At 39.2% G+C, this 20,543-nt stretch overlaps 1 protein-coding gene across 1 annotated transcript in view; it reads right to left on the reverse strand.

Moving 5' to 3' along the window:
- Positions 1-20,543, reverse strand: part of RAPGEF5 (Rap guanine nucleotide exchange factor 5) — a 226,888-nt gene that overhangs the window by 145,723 nt on the left and 60,622 nt on the right. The window contains exon 6 of the mRNA XM_043589070.1: positions 17,129-17,195. Within this exon, the coding sequence (XP_043445005.1) occupies positions 17,129-17,195 (67 nt within the window). The remainder of the gene's footprint in view (positions 1-17,128; positions 17,196-20,543) is intronic.

The raw sequence follows: 20,543 nt of genomic DNA on the forward strand, positions 1-20,543 counted from the left end.
TCAGCCCCCAAATCCAAAGGAAGCTATTTTTGTAACAATGCCAAGACTCAAGAGGCAACAGAAAGTGTCAAATGCAAACTCTGAGTGCCAGGGAGCATCTCTGGGAGAGGTTAACTGAGAAGACATGGAGGAAAAGACCCTTGAAAACCAAGCTGGATAGAATGAAGCTCATTGTGAAAAGACAGATCAATTGTGGCAAAGGTCTTAGCAAAGCAGAGGGTTGTCCTTACAAACTAACTTTGAATAGGGGTGCCTGGGTGGCGCAGTCGGTTAAGCGTCCGACTTCAGCCAGGTCACGATCTCACAGTCCGTGAGTTCGAGCCCCGCGTCGGGCTCTGGGCTGATGGCTCAGAGCCTGGAGCCTGTTTCCGATTCTGTGTCTCCCTCTCTCTCTGCCCCTCCCCCGTTCATGCTCTGTCTCTCTCTGTCCCAAAAATAAATAAACGTTGAAAAAAAAAAATTTATAACAAACTAACTTTGAATAAATCACCAATTCAAAGACTTCTTAAAGGTTTTTAGTAAATCTATTAATTTTAGAAACACTTAAATTTTTATACCATGATAGAAATGTTTTTAAAAGAGGGGAGCCGGGGTGGCTCAGTAGGTTAAGCCTCCCACTTCAACTCAGGTCATGATCTCACGGTTTGTGAGTTCAAGCCCCGCAATGGGCTCTGTGCTGACAGCTCAGAGCCTGGAGCCTGCTTCCGATTCTGTGTCTCCCTCCCTCTCTGCCCTCCCCTGCTCGTGCTCTGTCTCTCTGTCTCTCTCCCTCAAAAATACATAAAAACATTTAAAAACACAGAAACCATTTTCTCAATTTCCTAAATTAAATGTAGGAAGAAACAGTATCCAATTTTCTCCCCTGTCATATTCCCAATTATACTCACTTTTAAACCACTATAAAATCTTAAGCTAGTAAGGACGTTAAGGACTCCAGAAAAAAAAAAAACAAATAAATATGCTTCTTGAAGTAATTAACACACTTTTAGATAAGATACAAACTGAGCACTGATGGCTGGCTAGACTTTTTCCTATGAAGGAACTCCCAAGAACTAAGTTACAATTTTCTTTGTTCTTTCCTCAGAGGACTGTTTTCCTATTTCCAAATTCATTATTTTGTTCTGAAGAGCTAATATTGCCACAAGCCTGACATAAGGATAATCTTGTGATTACCTGTTATTAGAAAACCAATAATTAGGAACCAATAATTAGAAAATTAAGAAGGTTATTTATACATCTGTCTAGACACTACTCCTCTCCACCTAATAGTTTATTTACAAATAGTTGTTTTCCTGGTCATTTTTGTCACTGTATCAAAGATGTATTTGTTAAGCATGCTGGCATGATAAAATATGCTTATTTATCTATTTCACGTCCATTAGGGATATCTAAAAAATCTTTTATACACAATTTTATGTTGAACATATACAGATACGCCTATTTATTTTATTATAACTTAGACAACAACTGACCATTCAAGAGACCAATATGTATGGAGAAGTGGCCGGAAAACAACAAGATGCACTGGAATCAAGTCCTTCACTTAGGTTTTTAAGTCTGTTATTTAAGTCTGATACATGTGCATACATCTACTTTCACAGAGGTTCACATTAAAAAGATCTGGCAATTTTTAGATGATCACAAGCATGGTGTAAATTAACCACGGAAATGAGGTTACTCAGAATGAGTAACAATGTTTTTAGGAACATTACAAGAAGGATAACATTCAGGCCACCAAAAAAACAAACAAACAAACAAACAAACAAAAACCAAAACCCAGATCTGATAGAATCCAGAAAGACCAACATCTGGAATGTATTCGGTGTGGAGTATCATCGGTTTAGGTTCATGAGGAGTAGACAGTGTCCACAGGAGGATAACTGGGGCATAGCCACCTCCTTGTAGCTAAATGTGCGAATGCTGCACCCTTTATTCCCCTGGTCCTCTCTGCAGGATTTGACGCTGTTTCCTATTCTCTTCTTAACCACCGTGATTTCATGACACCACATACTCTAAGGTTTTTCTCTTTCCTCTCTGACTGCGATTTCTCTTCTCTCAAGGCTCTCCTTTTCTTCTACCTTTACATGTTGATGATCCTTCACTATCTGTCCTTATCCCTCTAGATCCTCCCTTTCTGTTCATTCTCCATAGGCAATCTCATTTACTCACAGTGCTTCAATTCGATCTGCATCTCTAGGGCCTTACAGGCCCATATCCATTCACCTCCTAGACCTAAATATCCCACAAGTAGCTCAAACTCAACATTTCTAAATATGAAGTCACTTTCTTACCACTTTTTCCTATAAAATTTTCTATAAAACTGCTCTATGTCCCATACACCAAATCAGTGAATGGTACCACCATGCCCCCGGGGTCTCAAACCAAAAAGTAAGGTGTCCCTGACTTAGCTCAGCCCACCATGCTTTTCCATTCAGTTAATCCCTAATTTATCTCTCTTCAAACCCCATCATTCTTTACAGCAAGACTAATCATCTTACAATATAAATTTTACATTACATCTCTTGCAAAAACAAATTCTTCAAATACTTTCCCACGACACCATGACAGAGTCCACTGTCTAATATGGAATATGTAGTAGTCTTCTGATCTAGTCCTCAGTATTATCTCTGTCTCCATGCCTCCTCTCAAAATCTATGTTTGAAAAAAAGAAAATGCTCTGGCCCTAGTACAACAGAACTTTTGCAATTCTCTGAAAGAGCCATGCTCTTCCTCCAATCTGGGCCTGTGCCTTTTCAGATGCTCTCTGTCTGGAATGCCTCTCCAACTCCACACTTTGTGTGACCATGACTTTCTTGTCCTTCAGGTCCCATCTTAGGTACTGTCTTCTCTTGAGGGCTACCCACCTCCCCCAGTGGCACCAAGTCCTCCCTGCCTATACTCTAGTAACATTTACCTCAATTCTAGCACTATCACAGGCTAGTGAACTGGGGGTCGCCAATAGTTTATTACGAGCCACCTGAAATGAACTCCTTTGCTCATCATTCTGAAGCTGGCTCTTGGTACCACCCCTAGTACATATGTTTGTGATCAAGAATAGAAACGAAGTGTTTGTAGTTGCTTCAGAGAAGAGAATACTTAGGCGGAACACGATCATAAGCTTCAGATATTTCAAAGGTTGAAGGTAAAACTGAGACCAATGGAGTGAAGTTACAAAAAGGTATGCTTTAGCTCTAAGAACTTCCAAATAATCAGAGCTATCCACAGCGGAAATGGTCTACCACATGAGGTTCAGCTTTATAGGGGAAGGTAAAGATCAAGCACTCAGACCAAAGGATTGTTCCAACAATTTGTTTGACGAATGTCTCCTTTCAAAATCACTCACTACCAAAAGTGAGTAAGCATAAGCCTCCTGCAGGTAGTGGTATCTGTGAGTTCAACAGTAGGTGATGTCACAGTCATCTAACCCACCCAACAGAGATAAAAGTGGTACAAGTCTTAACAAACAGATGAAAAATAACTGTTGGTGGCCATTTCCTGGAAATCTCATAAATTTCATAGTGCAAATCACAGGAGAAGCTACAGATGTACTGGTTGAAAGAAATCTGAAAAGAGCAAGCTAAGAACACTGACATCTTTTCAGAAAAGCATGTGTATCTACTCCTTCAGTTTTCAAAACTGCTCTTACTACTTCTGATCAGATTTCCTCAAAGCTCTAACTGCTGGTCAATACGAATTTCTTGACAAATAAAAATATCACATATATGAAATATATTTTAAGAAAACAAGTTGGACATTCTGATTTTAGTTATACTAATGAAATAAAACATTACGTTTGCTTCATTAAATATTTAGTTTTTATGTCTCATTATTTTTTCCATTTTTTGGTAAGCGCAGAGTATTTTCTTTCTTCTTTTTAAAAAAAATGTTATTTATTTTGAGTGAGAGAGTACATGTGTGCATGCACAAGCGAGGGAGGGGCAGAGAGAGAGAGGGAGAGAGAGAGAGAGAGAGAATCCCAAACAGGCTGTGCACTGTCAGTGAAGAGCCCAAAACAGGGCTCAATTCCATGAACTGTGAGGTCATGACCTGAGCCAAAATCAAGAGTTGGATACTCAACTGAACCACCCAGGCACCCCTCACTGTGTTTTTTGCAGGTGAGGTTCTCAACTGCAGATATAGTAGAACTGTCAACACCAGTCAGGTCCCAGAAATTCTAGGGGTCTCCTATCTCTACGGATATTACATTAGAAAGACTTGTATTCGGATGAATTCAGATCAACTAAAATTCCCTCCAATCAGAAAGTCTACCTATAAAAATTGCTAACGTGGGAGGGCTTCCTAGAAGAAAAGATTCAGAGCTCAACATGCAAAAGCCTAAAACGGCAGAAGGAAATCTCCATTTATTTTACATCAACTGTGAGAAGAGTTCTAGGATTCCAGTTTGCAGGGTGGAGTAACAGCCCTCTACCTCAGAGGACTGTTTTTAATTTTTTTTTAACGTTTATTTATTTTTGAGACAGAGAGAGACAGAGCATGAACGGGGGAGGGTCAGAGAGAGGGAGACACAGTCTGAAACAGGCTCCAGGCTCCGAGCTGTCAGCACAGAGCCCGACGCGGGGCTCGAACTCACGGACCGCAAGATCATGACCTGAGCTGAAGTCGGCCCCTTAACTGACTGAGCCACCAGGCACCCCAAGAGGACTGTTTTTAGAATTACACTAGTTAACACCCAAAGCATCTGGAACAGTGCCTGACACATAGTGAGTGCTATGTGCTAGCTACCATCATATTATTATTATAATTAATGTAGTTGAGCTTAATAAATATTATATAAATAAATATCTAGTCCTTAATTTGTTTAATACTCCATAGGTTTAAGCCCCTTCTTCCCACCTGAATTATACTCTTTGACAACCAGTATTGTCTCTGCTTTATTATATTCCACCCACCTAGTTTCTGCTCCTTTGCAACTAGCATAAAAGGGACTGATAGGTTTCATCAAAAAGTTGTGAAGAGTGTTTAAAGTGCTTGTATGTTCAGAATTCTTCAAGTATTAAGAATAAACTTAGGGGCGCCTGGGTGGCGCAGTCGGTTAAGCGTCCGACTTCAGCCAGGTCACGATCTCGCGGTCCGGGAGTTCGAGCCCCGCGTCGGGCTCTGGGCTGATGGCTCGGAGCCTGGAGCCAGTTTCCGATTCTGTGTCCCCCTCTCTCTCTGCCCCTCCCCCGTTCATGCTCTGTCTCTCTCTGTCCCAAAAATAAATAAATGTTGAAAAAAAAAATAAAAAAAAAAAAGAATAAACTTAAATTTTCACAGAATTCTGGAGATTTCATAAATGTACGAAGGACAGAATTTAGTTTTAGAAATGCGCTTCCAAACTTCAGAGGTATCCAAAAACTTAACTAGCTTTGAGAGATTAACTGCTACTTTATGATCAAGGAATTATGGGTATGTAACGAGGAATGTGTATTTATTTTATATTTCTGTCATTGCAAACTACCACCTATTTACTGGCTTAAAATGACATCCATTTATCATCTCACACTTCCATAGGTCAGGAGTCTGGGTATAGTGTAGCTCAACCACTATACCACAGGCTATGCCACTTGTCTCCTCAGAGACTCACAAGGCCTAAATCAGTGTTTGGGCACAGCCGTGTTCTTATTCACAGGCTCTGGGGAACAATATGCCTCCAGGATCATTCAGGTTGTTGGCATCATCTAGGTCTTGTGTCTGTAAAACTGAGGTGCTTGTTTCATTGCTAGAACGTGGCCGGCTGCTCTGAGTTTCTGAGTCCCTTGCACATGGGATCCTACTTCTCACACCTAGCAATGCCACACTTAATCCTTTTCGTGCTTGGAATTCTTTCTTACCTTCTCTTCTGCCATTTCTCTTTGACTACCGCCCAGCCAACTTCTTTGTTTTTAAGGGCTCATGTGATTCAGATTGGGTCCACTCAGACAATCCAGGTCTGAAGACTTACTCATATCTGCAAAATATCTTTTGCCATGTAATGCAATGTTTGCAGATGCCCAGTAGTGTATTCATCTTTGGGGGACCATTCTCCCTACTACAGAATAGTAACACAGATCCTCACAGCCTTCTAAAAAAGTATCCATGAACACCTCTTTAGGGCCTTATCATCACTTGCTAATAGAGCCTAGTTCTGGAAAATGACTTACCTGCTATGAAATCAGAGTATGCCTCTGAGTTCACACAATGGAACCAGAAGAGCTTACGAATCAGTCTGAATGAATTTCTCAATTACTAAACCATATGCAGCCATGTTTACCAGTATTTAATGATTCTGAACAAGTTAAAAATTAAAATACTATTTAACGTAACCTCATAGATCTCTTTTCATAAAATTGTTCAAATAAGGAGAGAATTCTATAATCAAATCCCAAACCCAATTTGCAGAGACCTATTCAGTAACTATGAAGTATTTTAAGTGAAGAGAATGTGGCAAATTGCTTTTTGAACCCTGAACTGTTATTTTAAATCTCATTTGGACTCTTAATTAATACTTCCTATCTCAAACGTTCCATCTTTCTAATGTGAAGGATAACACACCCAGCTCTGGGGGATTGAAATGTGACAGTGCACAAAAAGCATTAGCAGAATGCCTGCACAAGATAAGAACTCAACAAATATTAGCCAGTCTTAGCCCTTTACCGATGTCTTCCTTAAATCAACAACAGGATAATAAATGGGATCTGCAAGAAAGTTTCTTCAATAATTTCCCCCACCAAGAAGTTCATCTCTGTGTTGTTTATAATAGCAAAAGATTGAAAATAACCACAATGTTCAAAAATAGGAGATAATGAAAACTCCATGGAATGTGATACTTTGGAACCACTACAAATGCCATAGGAGCAGCTTTTCAGCACTGAAAACATACTCTGTAAAAAGTACAGATCACAAAATAAAAGAGTCTCTCTTTTTTTCATAAAAAAGTATACACACAAGAAAAATAACCTAGGAAGTAATAAACACTTAAGTTAATAATGAGTTACTAGTGAGTAGTTTCATTACAGAAATGTTTTCTATTCTGAAATTACTTTCAATTGCGAAGTCTTTATGTTCAAACCAAACAATCCAAGTGTCAGATAAATAAAAAGAACTGCAAACATAACCCACAGTAATGACAGCTCACTACCGGCTTTACCATCATTTTGACACTTACAAACATAAGAGTGGAACTCATGTGATTTCTACCCAGTATTCACATAAACTTTCATTATATACTAAGTTCTACAACAATATAACAGAAATTAAGTTAAAATCTACCTTATTCCATCACCACCAAAAACTCAAGTAATTTTCATTTTTTTATATGTCTCCTGGTCCTGCTGCATGTATGGACATATTATAAGAAGCTATTACACTGCCTTAAGGATGCAAAACTACATTTCATGTAAGCAGCTATAAGAAGTTCTATTTTAAACAAATGCATGAAGTTGCAGTCCAAGACGAAATGTTCATGGATCATTCTTTTAAAACTCTTTCAGCTTCCCTCAGATAAGTTTTCACAGCAACACTTTACAAACACGAGTGTCAATATACAAATCGATAGCTGAATAGTATATTTCTATTCCTTGTCAATTAAAAATGTCTTCTGTGTGTTTTACATATCAAAATGATTTCATTCATCTTGGCAAGAGATACTCCAATACCATAATATACATGAATACACACATGCACACACATACAAACACACACACTTTACTCCTATTCACGGGGATTTGTTGAGACCTCTTTTATTCTTGAATGGGTTCTATACACTCACACTTTCTGAACAAATGCTTTTAAATCAATGTTCCCTCACTGGCATCATTTCGATAGGTGAAACAGCATGTATTATGCTGCTTATCAAAACCAAATTCTCAAGGCTAGTGTTAAATGAGAGTACCATATAATCTGAGTATGCACAGATGGTTTCTTTGGAAACAGAGATAACTTAGTAATTAACGTTAAAAGTTGGTGTGTGTGTGTGTGTGTGTGTGTGTGTGTGTGTACATGTGGCATTTAGGGATTTATTCCCAGGATGAAGGAAACCATTCTGATATGCAATAGATATAAAACACATAAGCATTTTTTATTGACATAGGATAGGAATCTATCATTTGGCTATCTGTTCAAATATTGAGTCATGGGGGCACCTGGGTGGTCAGTCGCTTAAGAGTCCGTCATCACCTCAGGTCATGATCTCACTGTTGGTGAGTTCAAGCCCCACATCAGGCTTTGCAGTGACGGTGCAAAGCCTGCCTGGGATCCTCTCTCCTTCTCTCTCTCTGCCCCTCCCCCACATGTGCTGTCTCTCCCAAAGTGAATAAATAAACTTTAAAAAAAATCTTAAAAAAATATTGACAGTCATGGGTTAGTGAAATGTCACTGAGATCCTACCTGAGGAAAACGGAAGGAGCTTTACTAGGTGTCCAAGTGATCCAAGAGACCTACCATCCACAGCCCAAGGCCCTTTGGACACTCTAGCTGATGAGGGTAGTTCTAAAGAACAGTGAGGGAAGGTACTAACAAGTCCCTCGGCTTCTTGTAAATGACAAGAACAATGAAAATACCATGCCAGATATGTGCTATAATTCCTCTGGTGCCTTTTTGATGTTATTTGAAATCAGGTCTGCCTTCTAGGGCCTCATTTGACACTTTTTCTCAAAATTCAATCTACTTGGCTTTTCCCCAAATCACACGGTAACTCTTAAACCCCTGGAAACATTGGAGCCAAGGTAATGATTCCAAATAGGAATTTTATGTTCCCTACAGATAAGAAATATAAGGTAACAAGATGTTCATGATCCTGTAGCAGCCAGACAGAACGTTAGTCATTCCCGGGGGGATTAACTTACTTTTTATTCTCTGAGCAAACACGCCCGCTCAAGTCCCTGATGGACTAAGAAAAGGGAGATTAACTACACTCCATTTCTCCATTCCCCAGAAAGGAAGAGGCAGATAGCCAGGAAAAAAGGGTGAATGGAAGCTAGCATTTGAGTGTTTAAAAAAATCTATTTCTAAATATGGTAAAAATCATCACTGGATTGTGCTTATCATGTATTAAATGTGACTTAATCTCCCCACTCTCACTAGCCTAAGATTATTCCCAAACCTTGTTAACTTGGCAACAGTCTCTTAAGTAGATCTCCAAAATTCAAGTTTCTAAAGACTCCTCAAAACCCAGATCCCGTGCTACTTCTGCTCCCTCAACTGGTACCATTTTTAAAGTTTCCAGTTGAAAAAGTTGTCACTGTTATCTTCAGACACTACTGTTTAAAAGGGAATTTCTCCAATGTACCAAACCCAACGTGCAGATTCAAGTATGAACAGAAGGAATCCTAACCACATCACGTGCTTCCCAAAGCCTGTGAAAGGCACATCCTTATAGAAAAAGACTGACGCTTCAGGTTGAAAGACTGGACATGGCAAAGGAGAGGAGATCCAAATGTGCAAAAGTAGAACATAAGAATAGGCAACAGCAAAGGAAGGAAAGAGCCAGCAGACCATCTTGAAAAGTTTGCATCCTTGAGTTCCATTGTGTACTTGATGATACAGGACAACTGCCTGTTCATTAAGACCCAGTTCCTTGTACCTCCATAACAAGTATTTCCCAAGAACTCTAAGGAAAAGACAAACTGGGAGAAGAATCAGACAAAGGCCTAAGTTAGGTGCAGGTCTTAGTGAATGAGACTCAACTGGGTCTGTTCTACCTAGAAAGCAGGATCCAAAATGGAGAAAAAGTGAAAACAAGATTTAAACTACAAAGAATGCTAGAAATCATGTGAGAACAAGTTCACAGGTGATGTGAAAACTGATGGCGTTAAGTCACAACTTCTGGACACTGAGCAGGGAAAAATGTTTTCGTGACAGTGACAAGCAGTCAGTTAAAACCATGTTTTTTGTTCCTGTAAAAAGAAAGTTCATAGCAGGTTTCTTTTTCTCTAAACTTTCACCCAACATTATATATCCTAGCATGAATTTTTGCTTGGAGGGCGGGGGGTGGGGGGGGCGCTTCATTTGCTTCAAGGTCTTCTAGAACTTTTAGCAGACACTCCATTTATAATTTGGGTTTGGTTGGTGAGATTTTTTTTTTTTCAGCTCAGTGGTATTTCTCAGAGAATTATACTGTACCTGAAGACCCTATGAGAAGGAATTTAGAAATTCCATTAAAAGCATCATATGTAGGGGTGCCTGGGTAGGTCAGTGCTTAAAGGCCTCAACTCTTGATTTTAGCTGAGGTCATGATCTCACTGTTGTGAGATTGAGCACCATGTCAGGGAGCCTGCTTAAGATTCTCTCTCCTTCTGTCCCTCCCCTACTCATGCACATATGCTCATTCTCTCTCCTCTCCAAAAAAAAAAAGCATGATATGCAGAGCTTTTAGGATAAAGTTGGATGAACTGAAGAAAATGAACAAATGGATAGAGTAGAAACATAAAGAGAAACCATCTAAACTGGTAAGAATGATAAACTAAATCAGCTCTGAGAAGGAATACAAGGTAGTAAGAGTGTCTAGTTAACGGTCCCAGAGTTTTAGATTTTGTCCTTCTCCTCTTTGATCTCTCTTCCTAAACTTGCAACACTTGATTTGTAATTTTAATTCATCTCTCAAGACATGGCCACAAACCCTCCATCACTACCACTACCAGGTTAATGTTTTATTGCAGACACTCAACCCTGTTCTTTTTCACCATCTAAGTGACGGCTGACTTCAGGACCAAGCAGCACAGAGTACCACACCACATGCCCCCTCTCCTTTTGTAAGCGCCACTAATGTAACCATACCAACAAACAGGCATCTAATATACATAATTCACAACCTAGCCTAACTTGCATTACTTCAGCAGCTTGACAATTAGACTGTGTGAACAAAAATCACAAATTTCACTTAATTTGTGTTTTCTTATCTCTACAATTTCCATCATGAAAATTATTCTAAAGAAAGAGGAACAGCCTAGTAGGGTTTGTTTTGGATGTTGGTCTTAAGTAAGAGATAGAAGCCTAGAATCAGCTTTATCTCTCACTCAAGGATGCTCATGTTTCCATTTCCTGTCTTTGAACGTTTCCAAGTACTCTTGGTTCTTCTCAAAATTTAGCTTACTTCATAAATTTACATCCTAAGAACTATGGCTTTCACACCCATACTTAATTCACTATAAATTCTCCCCTACATTTAGTTTACCCTGGATTGTAACAAAAACATAAAACCTGTATCATCAATTCTGAATGCTTTTGTCATGAACACTGTTAGAATTCACGTTTAAAAATAAAATAAAATAACATAATGCTGAGAACTTCAAGGATAGGAGCAGGTAGGTTGTAATTCAAGGGCTCTTTTTAGTTGTTCAGCTTTATCAAACCAACAGAGACTCACAGTAAATGAGAAAGAAAAGGTTTTCAAGTTATCAAAGTTTGTAGGGTCAGAAGATATCAGAAAAGCAGCTAAGGTGCTGAGGCAGAAACCATATGTTACAAACAGGGAAACTCTTTCCCGATAATAATGCCCAGAGTGTTTCTGGAGACATTCTATAATGCAAGGAGTCTACTCGAGCCATGTTCTTTTCCCCTCAACTGAAAACCTCTTACAGAGTCTTACTGTTAAGGTTTTGGGATGTTAGGTACTTGGGAGAGTAGCTCTTTCCTGAAAATCACCAGAAACATGGCTAGAACATTTTTATCATTCATGTTTATGTAAATTTAACAACTGTAAATCTGAGTCATCATGACAATTTTATATATATATATATATGCACTGTCTTCTTATGTTCCTTTAATATAAAAACTGACTTGTGAGATTTTCTTCCAGGGTAGAATATCAGGGTAGGTATGTTTTTTTAGAGGACGGGACCTTTCCCTTGATGAACCGAAGGTGGAATAATAAACTACTGGGGTTAAAGAAATGAACGATTTCTTATAAGACCACATATACAAAGCTCTCAAGTTTGATAACAAGAGAATAAAACAGCACAGAAAATTGTACTGCTGGAGATTACCACCCCCTTTGTAATACCCCCAGACACAAACCCTTGAAGAGCATATTAACAATTCCACATTGCGTGTCACTTTTGCTCTTTAATGTGTTGGGGGTTATGGTGGATGAGAACTGATGTGCATAAATATTCTCCTTCCTACATGGTGTCTGCACCTATGTAACAAAGTTTTGATACCACTGACAATAGGAATGACTACATTGTGAAGACATGAGGCACAATGGTTCCTTCAAAAAGGCTTATGCAATGCATGGAGGACTTTTAGAACTTAGATATGGTCCAGTCCAACCACTTAACCAATGACACATTGTTGGAAGAATTAAGAATCAAGGTTCTCAATTTCAGTTCAATGATATTTTCACTATCCTAGACCAATTACCCATGGATTTAAAGAGATGAAATTTTCTTCTCTGTCCTTTATTCTCATCGCTAATTACCACTACACCTATACCTTACCTCAATCCATTCAATCTTTTAGCTTGGAGATTATTCGAGTAAGATCACTTACACCAAATATTTAGCAAATGCTTTGCTGTCTATCCCACCTTTTCAGAGGCTCTCTTTTTTAAAAAAAATTTTTTGATGTTTATTTATTTTTGAGTGGGAGACAGACAGAACACAAGCTGGGGAGGGGCAAAGAGAGATGGAGACACAGAATCTGAAGCGGGCTCCAGGCTCCAAGCTGTCAGCACAGAGCCCAATGTGGGGCTCAAACTCAGATCATGACCTGGGTTGAAGTGGGAGACTTAACCGACTGAGCCACCAAGGCACCCCTGAGTGGCATCCTTGAATTTTAGTTTCATGGTATAAACCATTCAGTTATTTCTCTCCCATGGTCCTCTCATCTTCCTACTTACCATGGATGCTCCCCAAGACCCTACCTCCCACCCTGCTCTTCAAATGACAACCTTTCTGTGACTGGTTCTTGTAACTTTAGCCCCAACCTCTCTAAGCTCCAGATTCACATGTCCAGGTATTTCTCGAATATTTATATATTTTATGTTTCTATGTCCTCAAACTCAGTATGTCCAAACTCTGTTTCCTTCCAAGTATTTTACTCAATTTCCTATGATTATCATCACTTTTCCATTCATTCTGACTCCTCTTCCACCTTCACCTAGTCCTACTGATTTTTTAAAAATTCTCTGTGGTCACTTTTGAACTCATTTTTCTTTCAGTTCCCACAAATACCACAATAAAGTAGGTTTTTGTCAGCCTTTCAGTCTCCCCTCTTCAACTCATCTCTTTTCTTTTTTTTTTTTTTAAAGTAAGCTCTACACCCAACCTGGGGGCTTCATCTCACAACTTTGAGATCAAGAGTCTCATGTTCTATCAACTGAGACAGGTGTCTGTCATCTTTCTTTTTTCTTAAATGTCTATTCCATAATGCTAATCTGTTGTTCAAAATGTCTTTCACTTTTCTTAGCTGGGACTTTCTTCTCCAGCCAGTTGGCATCTCAGTATTCTCCCTTTCTACTTTCTCATCCCTCCACCTGCACACAATAAACCCCACTGCTAGAGTATACATCTTCCTAATTACTACATGTTCAAACCCTGACTGTCTTCAATGGTAGTTCAAGTCTCTTCAATGAAGCTTTCTGTTACTGTTCTTGAATCTACTATCTATCCACCACTCTATTCAGTACTCAAATGCCAACTGCTTTGTACCTTAACTCTGTTTGTCTTCCTGGTATGGCTGTAGGAAACATCTTATGTATCTTTGCTGCTTCTGCAACTATCCCAACAATATATTACATTACCAAGAAAATGAAGCATAGTAGTTAAGAAAACATAACTAGGAAGTAGAAAATTCCAACTTTAGATCCTGGCTTTGCTCCTTTTTAAGTGAGTGACCTTGGGCAAGTTACTTAACCTCTACAAGCTTTCCTATCTATACAACAGGGATAATGCCACCTATTTCATAGGGTTGTTGTGAAGTTGAACAGAATGTGTATGTATGTGTATGTACAAACAAACACAATGTTTGACACAGTATCTGGTCCATAGTGAGTGCTTTTTAAACAGATGGCTATAATGATTTTGCACACAACAGGCACTCCTCTTTGGTCAATATTTTAAACTGCATAATCTACAGATTCAGTGTAATCCCTGTCAGAATTCCAATGCTATTTTTCACAGAAATAAGAACAAACAATTCTGAAATTTCTATGGGACCACAGAAGACCCTAAAAAGCCAAAGCAATCTTGAGAAAGAAGAACAAACCTCGAGTCATCATGCTCCCTGCTTTCAAACTATTGACAAAGCTATAGTAATCAAAACACTATGGTACTGGCATAAAAACAGACACACAGATCAAATGAAGAGAATAAAGAGCTTAAATAAACCAATCCATATATGGTCAATTAATGTACAACAAAGAATATACAATGAAGAAAGGATGATCTCCTCAATAAATGGTGCTGGAAATACTAGACAGCTGCATGCAAAAGAAACTAGATCACTTTCTTACATCATACACAAAATTCAATTCAAAACAGATTAAAGACTTGACTGTAAGGCCTGAAACACCATAAAATTCCTAGAAGAAAATATAGGCAGTAACTCCCTTGACATTGGTATTGGCAATGATTTTTTGGATATAATACCAAAAGCAAAAGCAACAAAAGCAAAAATCATTAAGTGGAACTGTTAAATTAAAAACCTTCTGCATAGCAAAGGGAAACCAACAAAATGAAAAGGCAACTTGCTGAATACGAGAAAATATTTACAGTCATATATCTGATAAATATTTGTAAGTCACATATCTACCAAAATATATTAAGAACTCATACATCTCAACAGCAAAAAACCAAACAATCCAACTAAAAGTGGGCAGAAGACCTGAATAGTAAGACAAACAGATGGTCAACAGTTAATTGAAAAGATGCTCAACATCACTAATCGTCAGGGAAATGCAAATCAAAACCACAGTGAGATATTACCTCATACCTCTCAGAACAGCTATCATCAAAAAAAAAAAAAAAAAAAAAAAACAACCAAGAAATAACAAATGTTGAGAGGATATAGAGAATAGGGCACTGTTGTGCACTGCTCACGGAAATGTAAATTGGCATAGCCACTTTGGAAAACAGTATGGAGGTACCTCAAAAGATTAAAAATAGAACTACCATATGATCCAACAATTCCATTTCTGGGTATTTATCCAGAGAACACAAAAACACTAAAAGATATGTGCACCCCTAAGTTCACTGCAGCATTATTTACAATAGCCAAGATATGGAAATAACTTATGTGCCCACTGATGGATGAATGGCTAAAATAGATGTGGTATCTACATGCAATGGAATACTGCTTTGCCATAAAAAAGAATGAGATCTTGCCATCCGTGACAACATGGATGGAACTTGAAGCATTTTACTAAGTGAAATCAATCAGATAAAGAGAAATAGCATGGGATCTCACATATACGTGTAATTGAAAAACAGTAACAGCAACAACAAGAAACAAGCTCATATGGGGCGCCTGGGTGGCGCAGTCGGTTAAGCGTCCGACTTCAGCCAGGTCACGATCTCGCGGTCCGTGAGTTCGAGCCCCGCGTCGGGCTCTGGGCTGATGGCTCAGAGCCTGGAGCCTGTTTCCGATTCTGTGTCTCCCTCTCTCTCTGCCCCTCCCCCATTCATGCTCTGTCTCTCTCTGTCCCAAAAATAAATAAACGTTGAAAAAAAAAAATTAAAAAAAAAAAAAAGAAACAAGCTCATAGAAACATAGAACAGATTGGTGGTTGCTAGAGGTGAGAAATTAGGGGGTGGGAACAACAGGTGAAGGGAGTCAAAAGGTACAAATTTCCAGGGCACCTGGATGGCTCAGCCACTTAAGCATCTGACACTTGGTTTTAGCTCAGGTCATGATCTTGTGGTTTGTGAGTTTGCGCCCCACATCAGGCTCTGCGTTGACAAGGCAGAGCCTGCTTGGGATTCTCTCTTTCCCTCTCTCTCTGTCCTACCCCTGCTCATGCTCTCTCTCAAAATAAACTTAAAAAACAAAAAGGTACAAACTTCCAGTTATAAAATAAATATGTCATGGGATGTACTATACAGCATGGTGACTACTGGATATATGAACAGTTGCTAAGAGAGCAAATCTTAAAAGTCCACAACACACAAAAAAAATTCTGTCACTATAGATGGTGATGGATGTTAACTAGACTTATTGTGGTGATCATTTTTCAATATATGTATACAAATATCAAATCATTAGGTTATACACCTGAAACTAATGTAACATTGTCTGTCAATTATACCTCAATAAAGAAATTTTAAATAAAAAATGGCAAAGGTTATGTTAAATCTTTTTAACATGCTTCAAGATTCCATTTCACATGAAGTTTTTACACTACCAATCACTGTATTTAGTCAAAAACTACTTTTTTAAGCTATATTCCAGAACAGTAGGAAAGGCAACTTTCAACTTGCAAGCTGTGTGCATAGATGCTAAGGCCTGGTGTATAAAACTCTGTGAAAGATCAGTTTCATCCATGTACATAATCCAGCATAATTTTCGGCAATTACCATTTCAATAATGCAGTTAAAGCACAACTAGAGAATCTTTGGGAAGGCTAGAAAAATTTCCAGAAAGCCAAACCAATGGATAAAGACTTTAACAGATAGGATTACTAGAGCCTGTCAAAAACTAGGACTCAGTGGTCAGCAACCACAGCTTGCTTTTTGTGTTAAGAAGGGCATGCATGACCTTTTCTTCAACTAACAAGGCAATTACCCACTCTGATTAGTGGCTTTAGAGAACAATGAAAATGTTGCAACCTAGTACATTAGAAACCAACCTTTTGTTGGTTGAGGCAATTCTTTTTTTTTTTTTTTCTAATGAAACCTGTCATCTTTTCTCCTTTGTGCAACAGGTCACAACATTCCCTAGGTTAAGTCATACTATATTTTAAAAATCAACTATCACGCCTCCACTAAGGTTCCAGGAACTTTCCACTAGGAATATGTATGATCTTGCTGGAGAAGTTGCATTGAGGGTAGCAAGTCAAAGTCATGTCTCCTTTTGCCTTGATGTGGGCCTCCCACATCGATGTGCAACCACAGAGCAAGTGTCTTTCTGCACTGCTACCCAAACTGCCTCCCTTTGAAGACCCTGGCCCTCGTTATTTTCTGCACCCTTAGGCAGGGAAACTGCAAGGCCTTACCGCAGACGTTAGACGAGCAAGAATTTCATCACTGCTTTCTTCTGAGTCTTCAATTTTCTGATGAGACCTGTGAAAAACCAAGAACAGTTTACTCTTAGCTCAAATTTATCTACCAAGTTATGGAGAACACATGACAAATAAGGACATTATTGTATAATACATTAGTGAAAGTACCCATGCAAATAACGTGGTGTCAATAATGCCCGGGGACACAACTCTGTTGCAGCCCAACTGTTCCTTCAAACTCAATTAGCAAGAACCTCTTTATAATATACCAATTAAACCCCGAGGATAGAGTCTGTGTTTCCTAATGATATCACAGAATAGTCTTGACATGATAGATTTACAAATGTGGGCATGCACGAAGCATATGCAGATGTGAATGGGAGGTGGTTAGGTACTGAAGTTCCCTCCTAGTCTAAATCCAGATTTTGAAAATCTGAAACATGCATTTCCCACTACATTTGAGTTTCACCCAAAACAGATTTGTTTTGAAATGGTCTATTACAGACCTAATACTGTGACAGGAATTATGTGGAATACAATAGCAGCAGAAGTACGGCACTCCTTTTTAATATACTCAAGCCCAGTTGAGAAGCCAAGAAAAATATGCATATGTAAATAACTAAAGAGACATACAACATATGATATAGTATAAGATCAGTTTGTTTAGGAAAATCACCTTTGCAAGGTAATTTGTGAAAACATTTTCACCACATAAATGTATATACTAACATATAAAATTACCTACTCCTTTTTTAATTGAAGTATATTTGACACAATATTACGCCAGTTTCAGGTGTACTAAAATTATCTACTTAAAGCAAACTTTATAAAATGAAATTTTTTCTTCCTGTTTGGTCAAAGAAAAAAATTAATGCCAACTGAATATATGTAATTGTCTCCCAGATCTATTTCCACAGCAATCCCTTTCACCACGTTCTGTGGATTTGGAGGGATTGGTGGTAATTGCCCTGCAGGGCAGTGCTATCAGAACGGCAATCCAATGATTGATTTCAATCTTGAAAACTGCAGTGGGCCAGCCTAAGCACTTGCCTCGCAGGGCAGGAGGGCTAAGGAGAAGCTCTTTAAGAAGGGAAAAGCGAGTCGGATCAATTCTGGCATTGGCTTCCTGTTTCTACGTTTTTAAAACCTTTTACAGGAAAAAAAAAAAACACCTCTAAATCAGAGCAGTGAATGAAAAACTACCACCTTTACAAGAACTGCATGATACAGGTAAGAAGCGGTGTTGATGTTGTCAAGTAACTTAATTACCTGTGCTGCAAAGTGTTTGAAATGTTAGCTAATAACCTGCCTACTAAAAACAGTGGGAACTGAGCATTCTAACTTCCCTTACTCCCAAAAAAGCAAGTTACCCTGATAATGAATACCTGGAACAATGAACTCCATTATTAAAATGATCTATTCACAAGGTTTCCACATACACGAAGTTATACTGAGAAGAGACTCGTAACCCTTTATAACCTAAGCCAACAAACCAGGTTTCTATGATTACGCTGAGGTGACTGAACATATGTGACAGGAAATTAAGAGCCAAACGCACTGGGCACAAGAGCACCAAGCAAGGGCTTCGGCACCCGTCTACACCTGCAGTGAAGCAGGGGCTGGTCGTGCCAGCTCACGTTTCTCAGACCCCAGCACATAGCTCAATGATTAGTTCACAGGCATGAGGTATTTTGCACCAGCACAGATTCCGTCATGAAGGTGTTTTCAACAAACTGCTGAAAGGAACTCAAAATTCCAAGGCAAGTTCTTATGTGTGTGACTGATAATGGCTGTTTCATGAGTAATGGCCGAGCCATTGCCGGCTTATTGACAAATAATCGAGTCCCTGTTCAGGAGCAGAACTACCTATCGTCATTCTTCCAGCACAAAACATACCTTGGCAAAATGAGGTTTGTTTGTTTGTTTGTTTTTTAATGTCTATTCATTTATTTTTGAGAAAGAAAGAAAGAGAGAGAGGCAGAGAGAGAGAGAGAGAGAGAGAGAGAGACAGAGACAGAGACAGAGAATCCAAAACAGGCTCTGCGTTGTCAGGGCAGAGCCCGATGCGGGACTTAAACTCACAAACCATGAGATCATGACCTGAGCTGTGACCAAAAGTCACTTAACTAACTGAGCCACCCGGGGGCCCCCGACAAAAATTGTTTAAGAAATATGTGTGGGAAATATGTGTAAGAAAGACAGATAGATGACCTCCCAGGAACTGTCCTGCAGCCCTAATCCCATTGTTATCACCACAACACCACAATTTGTGACCAGAGCTCCCAAGTCTTTCTCCAGCCCCTGTACCTCCTGTGAGCTCACCTTTTTTTATCATCTGCCTTCCAAGGGGCAGCGGGAAGCAATTCCAGGAACCTTATTTTCACCCACTTAGGGATCTTACAGGCTCCTTGAAGTCAACATAACTTCCATTGTGCTTCTATTGCCTCTTGCCTTCACTGGTTCTACAAGCACCTCTCACGACTCAGCTCCATGCTCACTCTGTGGCCATTCCCTCTGTTTCCTTCAGTTCCCCCCTGTTAAGCCTCACTGACAAGGGAAGTAGAAGCCCTCTACTTCTCTTGCACAAACTTTTCTTATCTTCTAGCCAACTTTTTTGTCTCTGGCTTCTCCTCTTGTGCCCAATCTGCTATAGATACTGGGATTATCTTTCTATAACTCAGACCTGGTCCTACTCTTCTTAGAGTCCAAACCAGGGATTACCCCACTGCCTACTGAAAGCTCTAGAATTCAGAAATACTCTTCCTTTCATGCTAATCGGCCCCATCCCCCCACCACCTCCTATACCATCAGGTACCTGCATCTGACATGGCACAGAGAAAGGTCTTAGGAGCAGGTCTGGTAGTAACAGGCCAACAGTGGGAGAGCTTAGAAAGAGGGAAGGGTAAAATTAAATTTAAAAAAAAAAGGAAAAAAAGAAAAAAAAGAAGAAAGAGGGAATGGTAACACCTAACCACTCTCCTTCCTCACCACTTCCTCTCATTCCTCACCACTATGTTCCCTCCCCAGCTCTATGCCAAAATGCCCAGAAATACCAGACTCTCTTTGCCTAGCAAATGTATTTTTATGAAATAAGACAAATTCTGATTTTACGTGTGTAAATACAGGTTAGTGCAACCCAGTGAGGACAAAGTTCTCACACATCAAATCAAAACAGGTTAGTAAATACAGGCTAGTGCAACCCAGTGAGGACAAAGTTCTCACACATCAAATCAAAACAGATAATGAAACAGGGCAAGGGAGAATAAAGAAAAGAATCTACTGTAATACTTGTACAGTTTCCCATTATTATGAAAAGCAATCAGTGTACAGGAGAGGAAGAGAGAAGCTCTGTGTGGTTTGTCAGTGCTTAGAGATGGGAAGCAAAGAAACCCTGGCTAGAATCAGCAGG

This window comes from Prionailurus bengalensis, chromosome A2 (genome assembly GCF_016509475.1).
Source record: "Prionailurus bengalensis isolate Pbe53 chromosome A2, Fcat_Pben_1.1_paternal_pri, whole genome shotgun sequence".
NCBI lineage: Eukaryota > Metazoa > Chordata > Mammalia > Carnivora > Felidae > Prionailurus > Prionailurus bengalensis.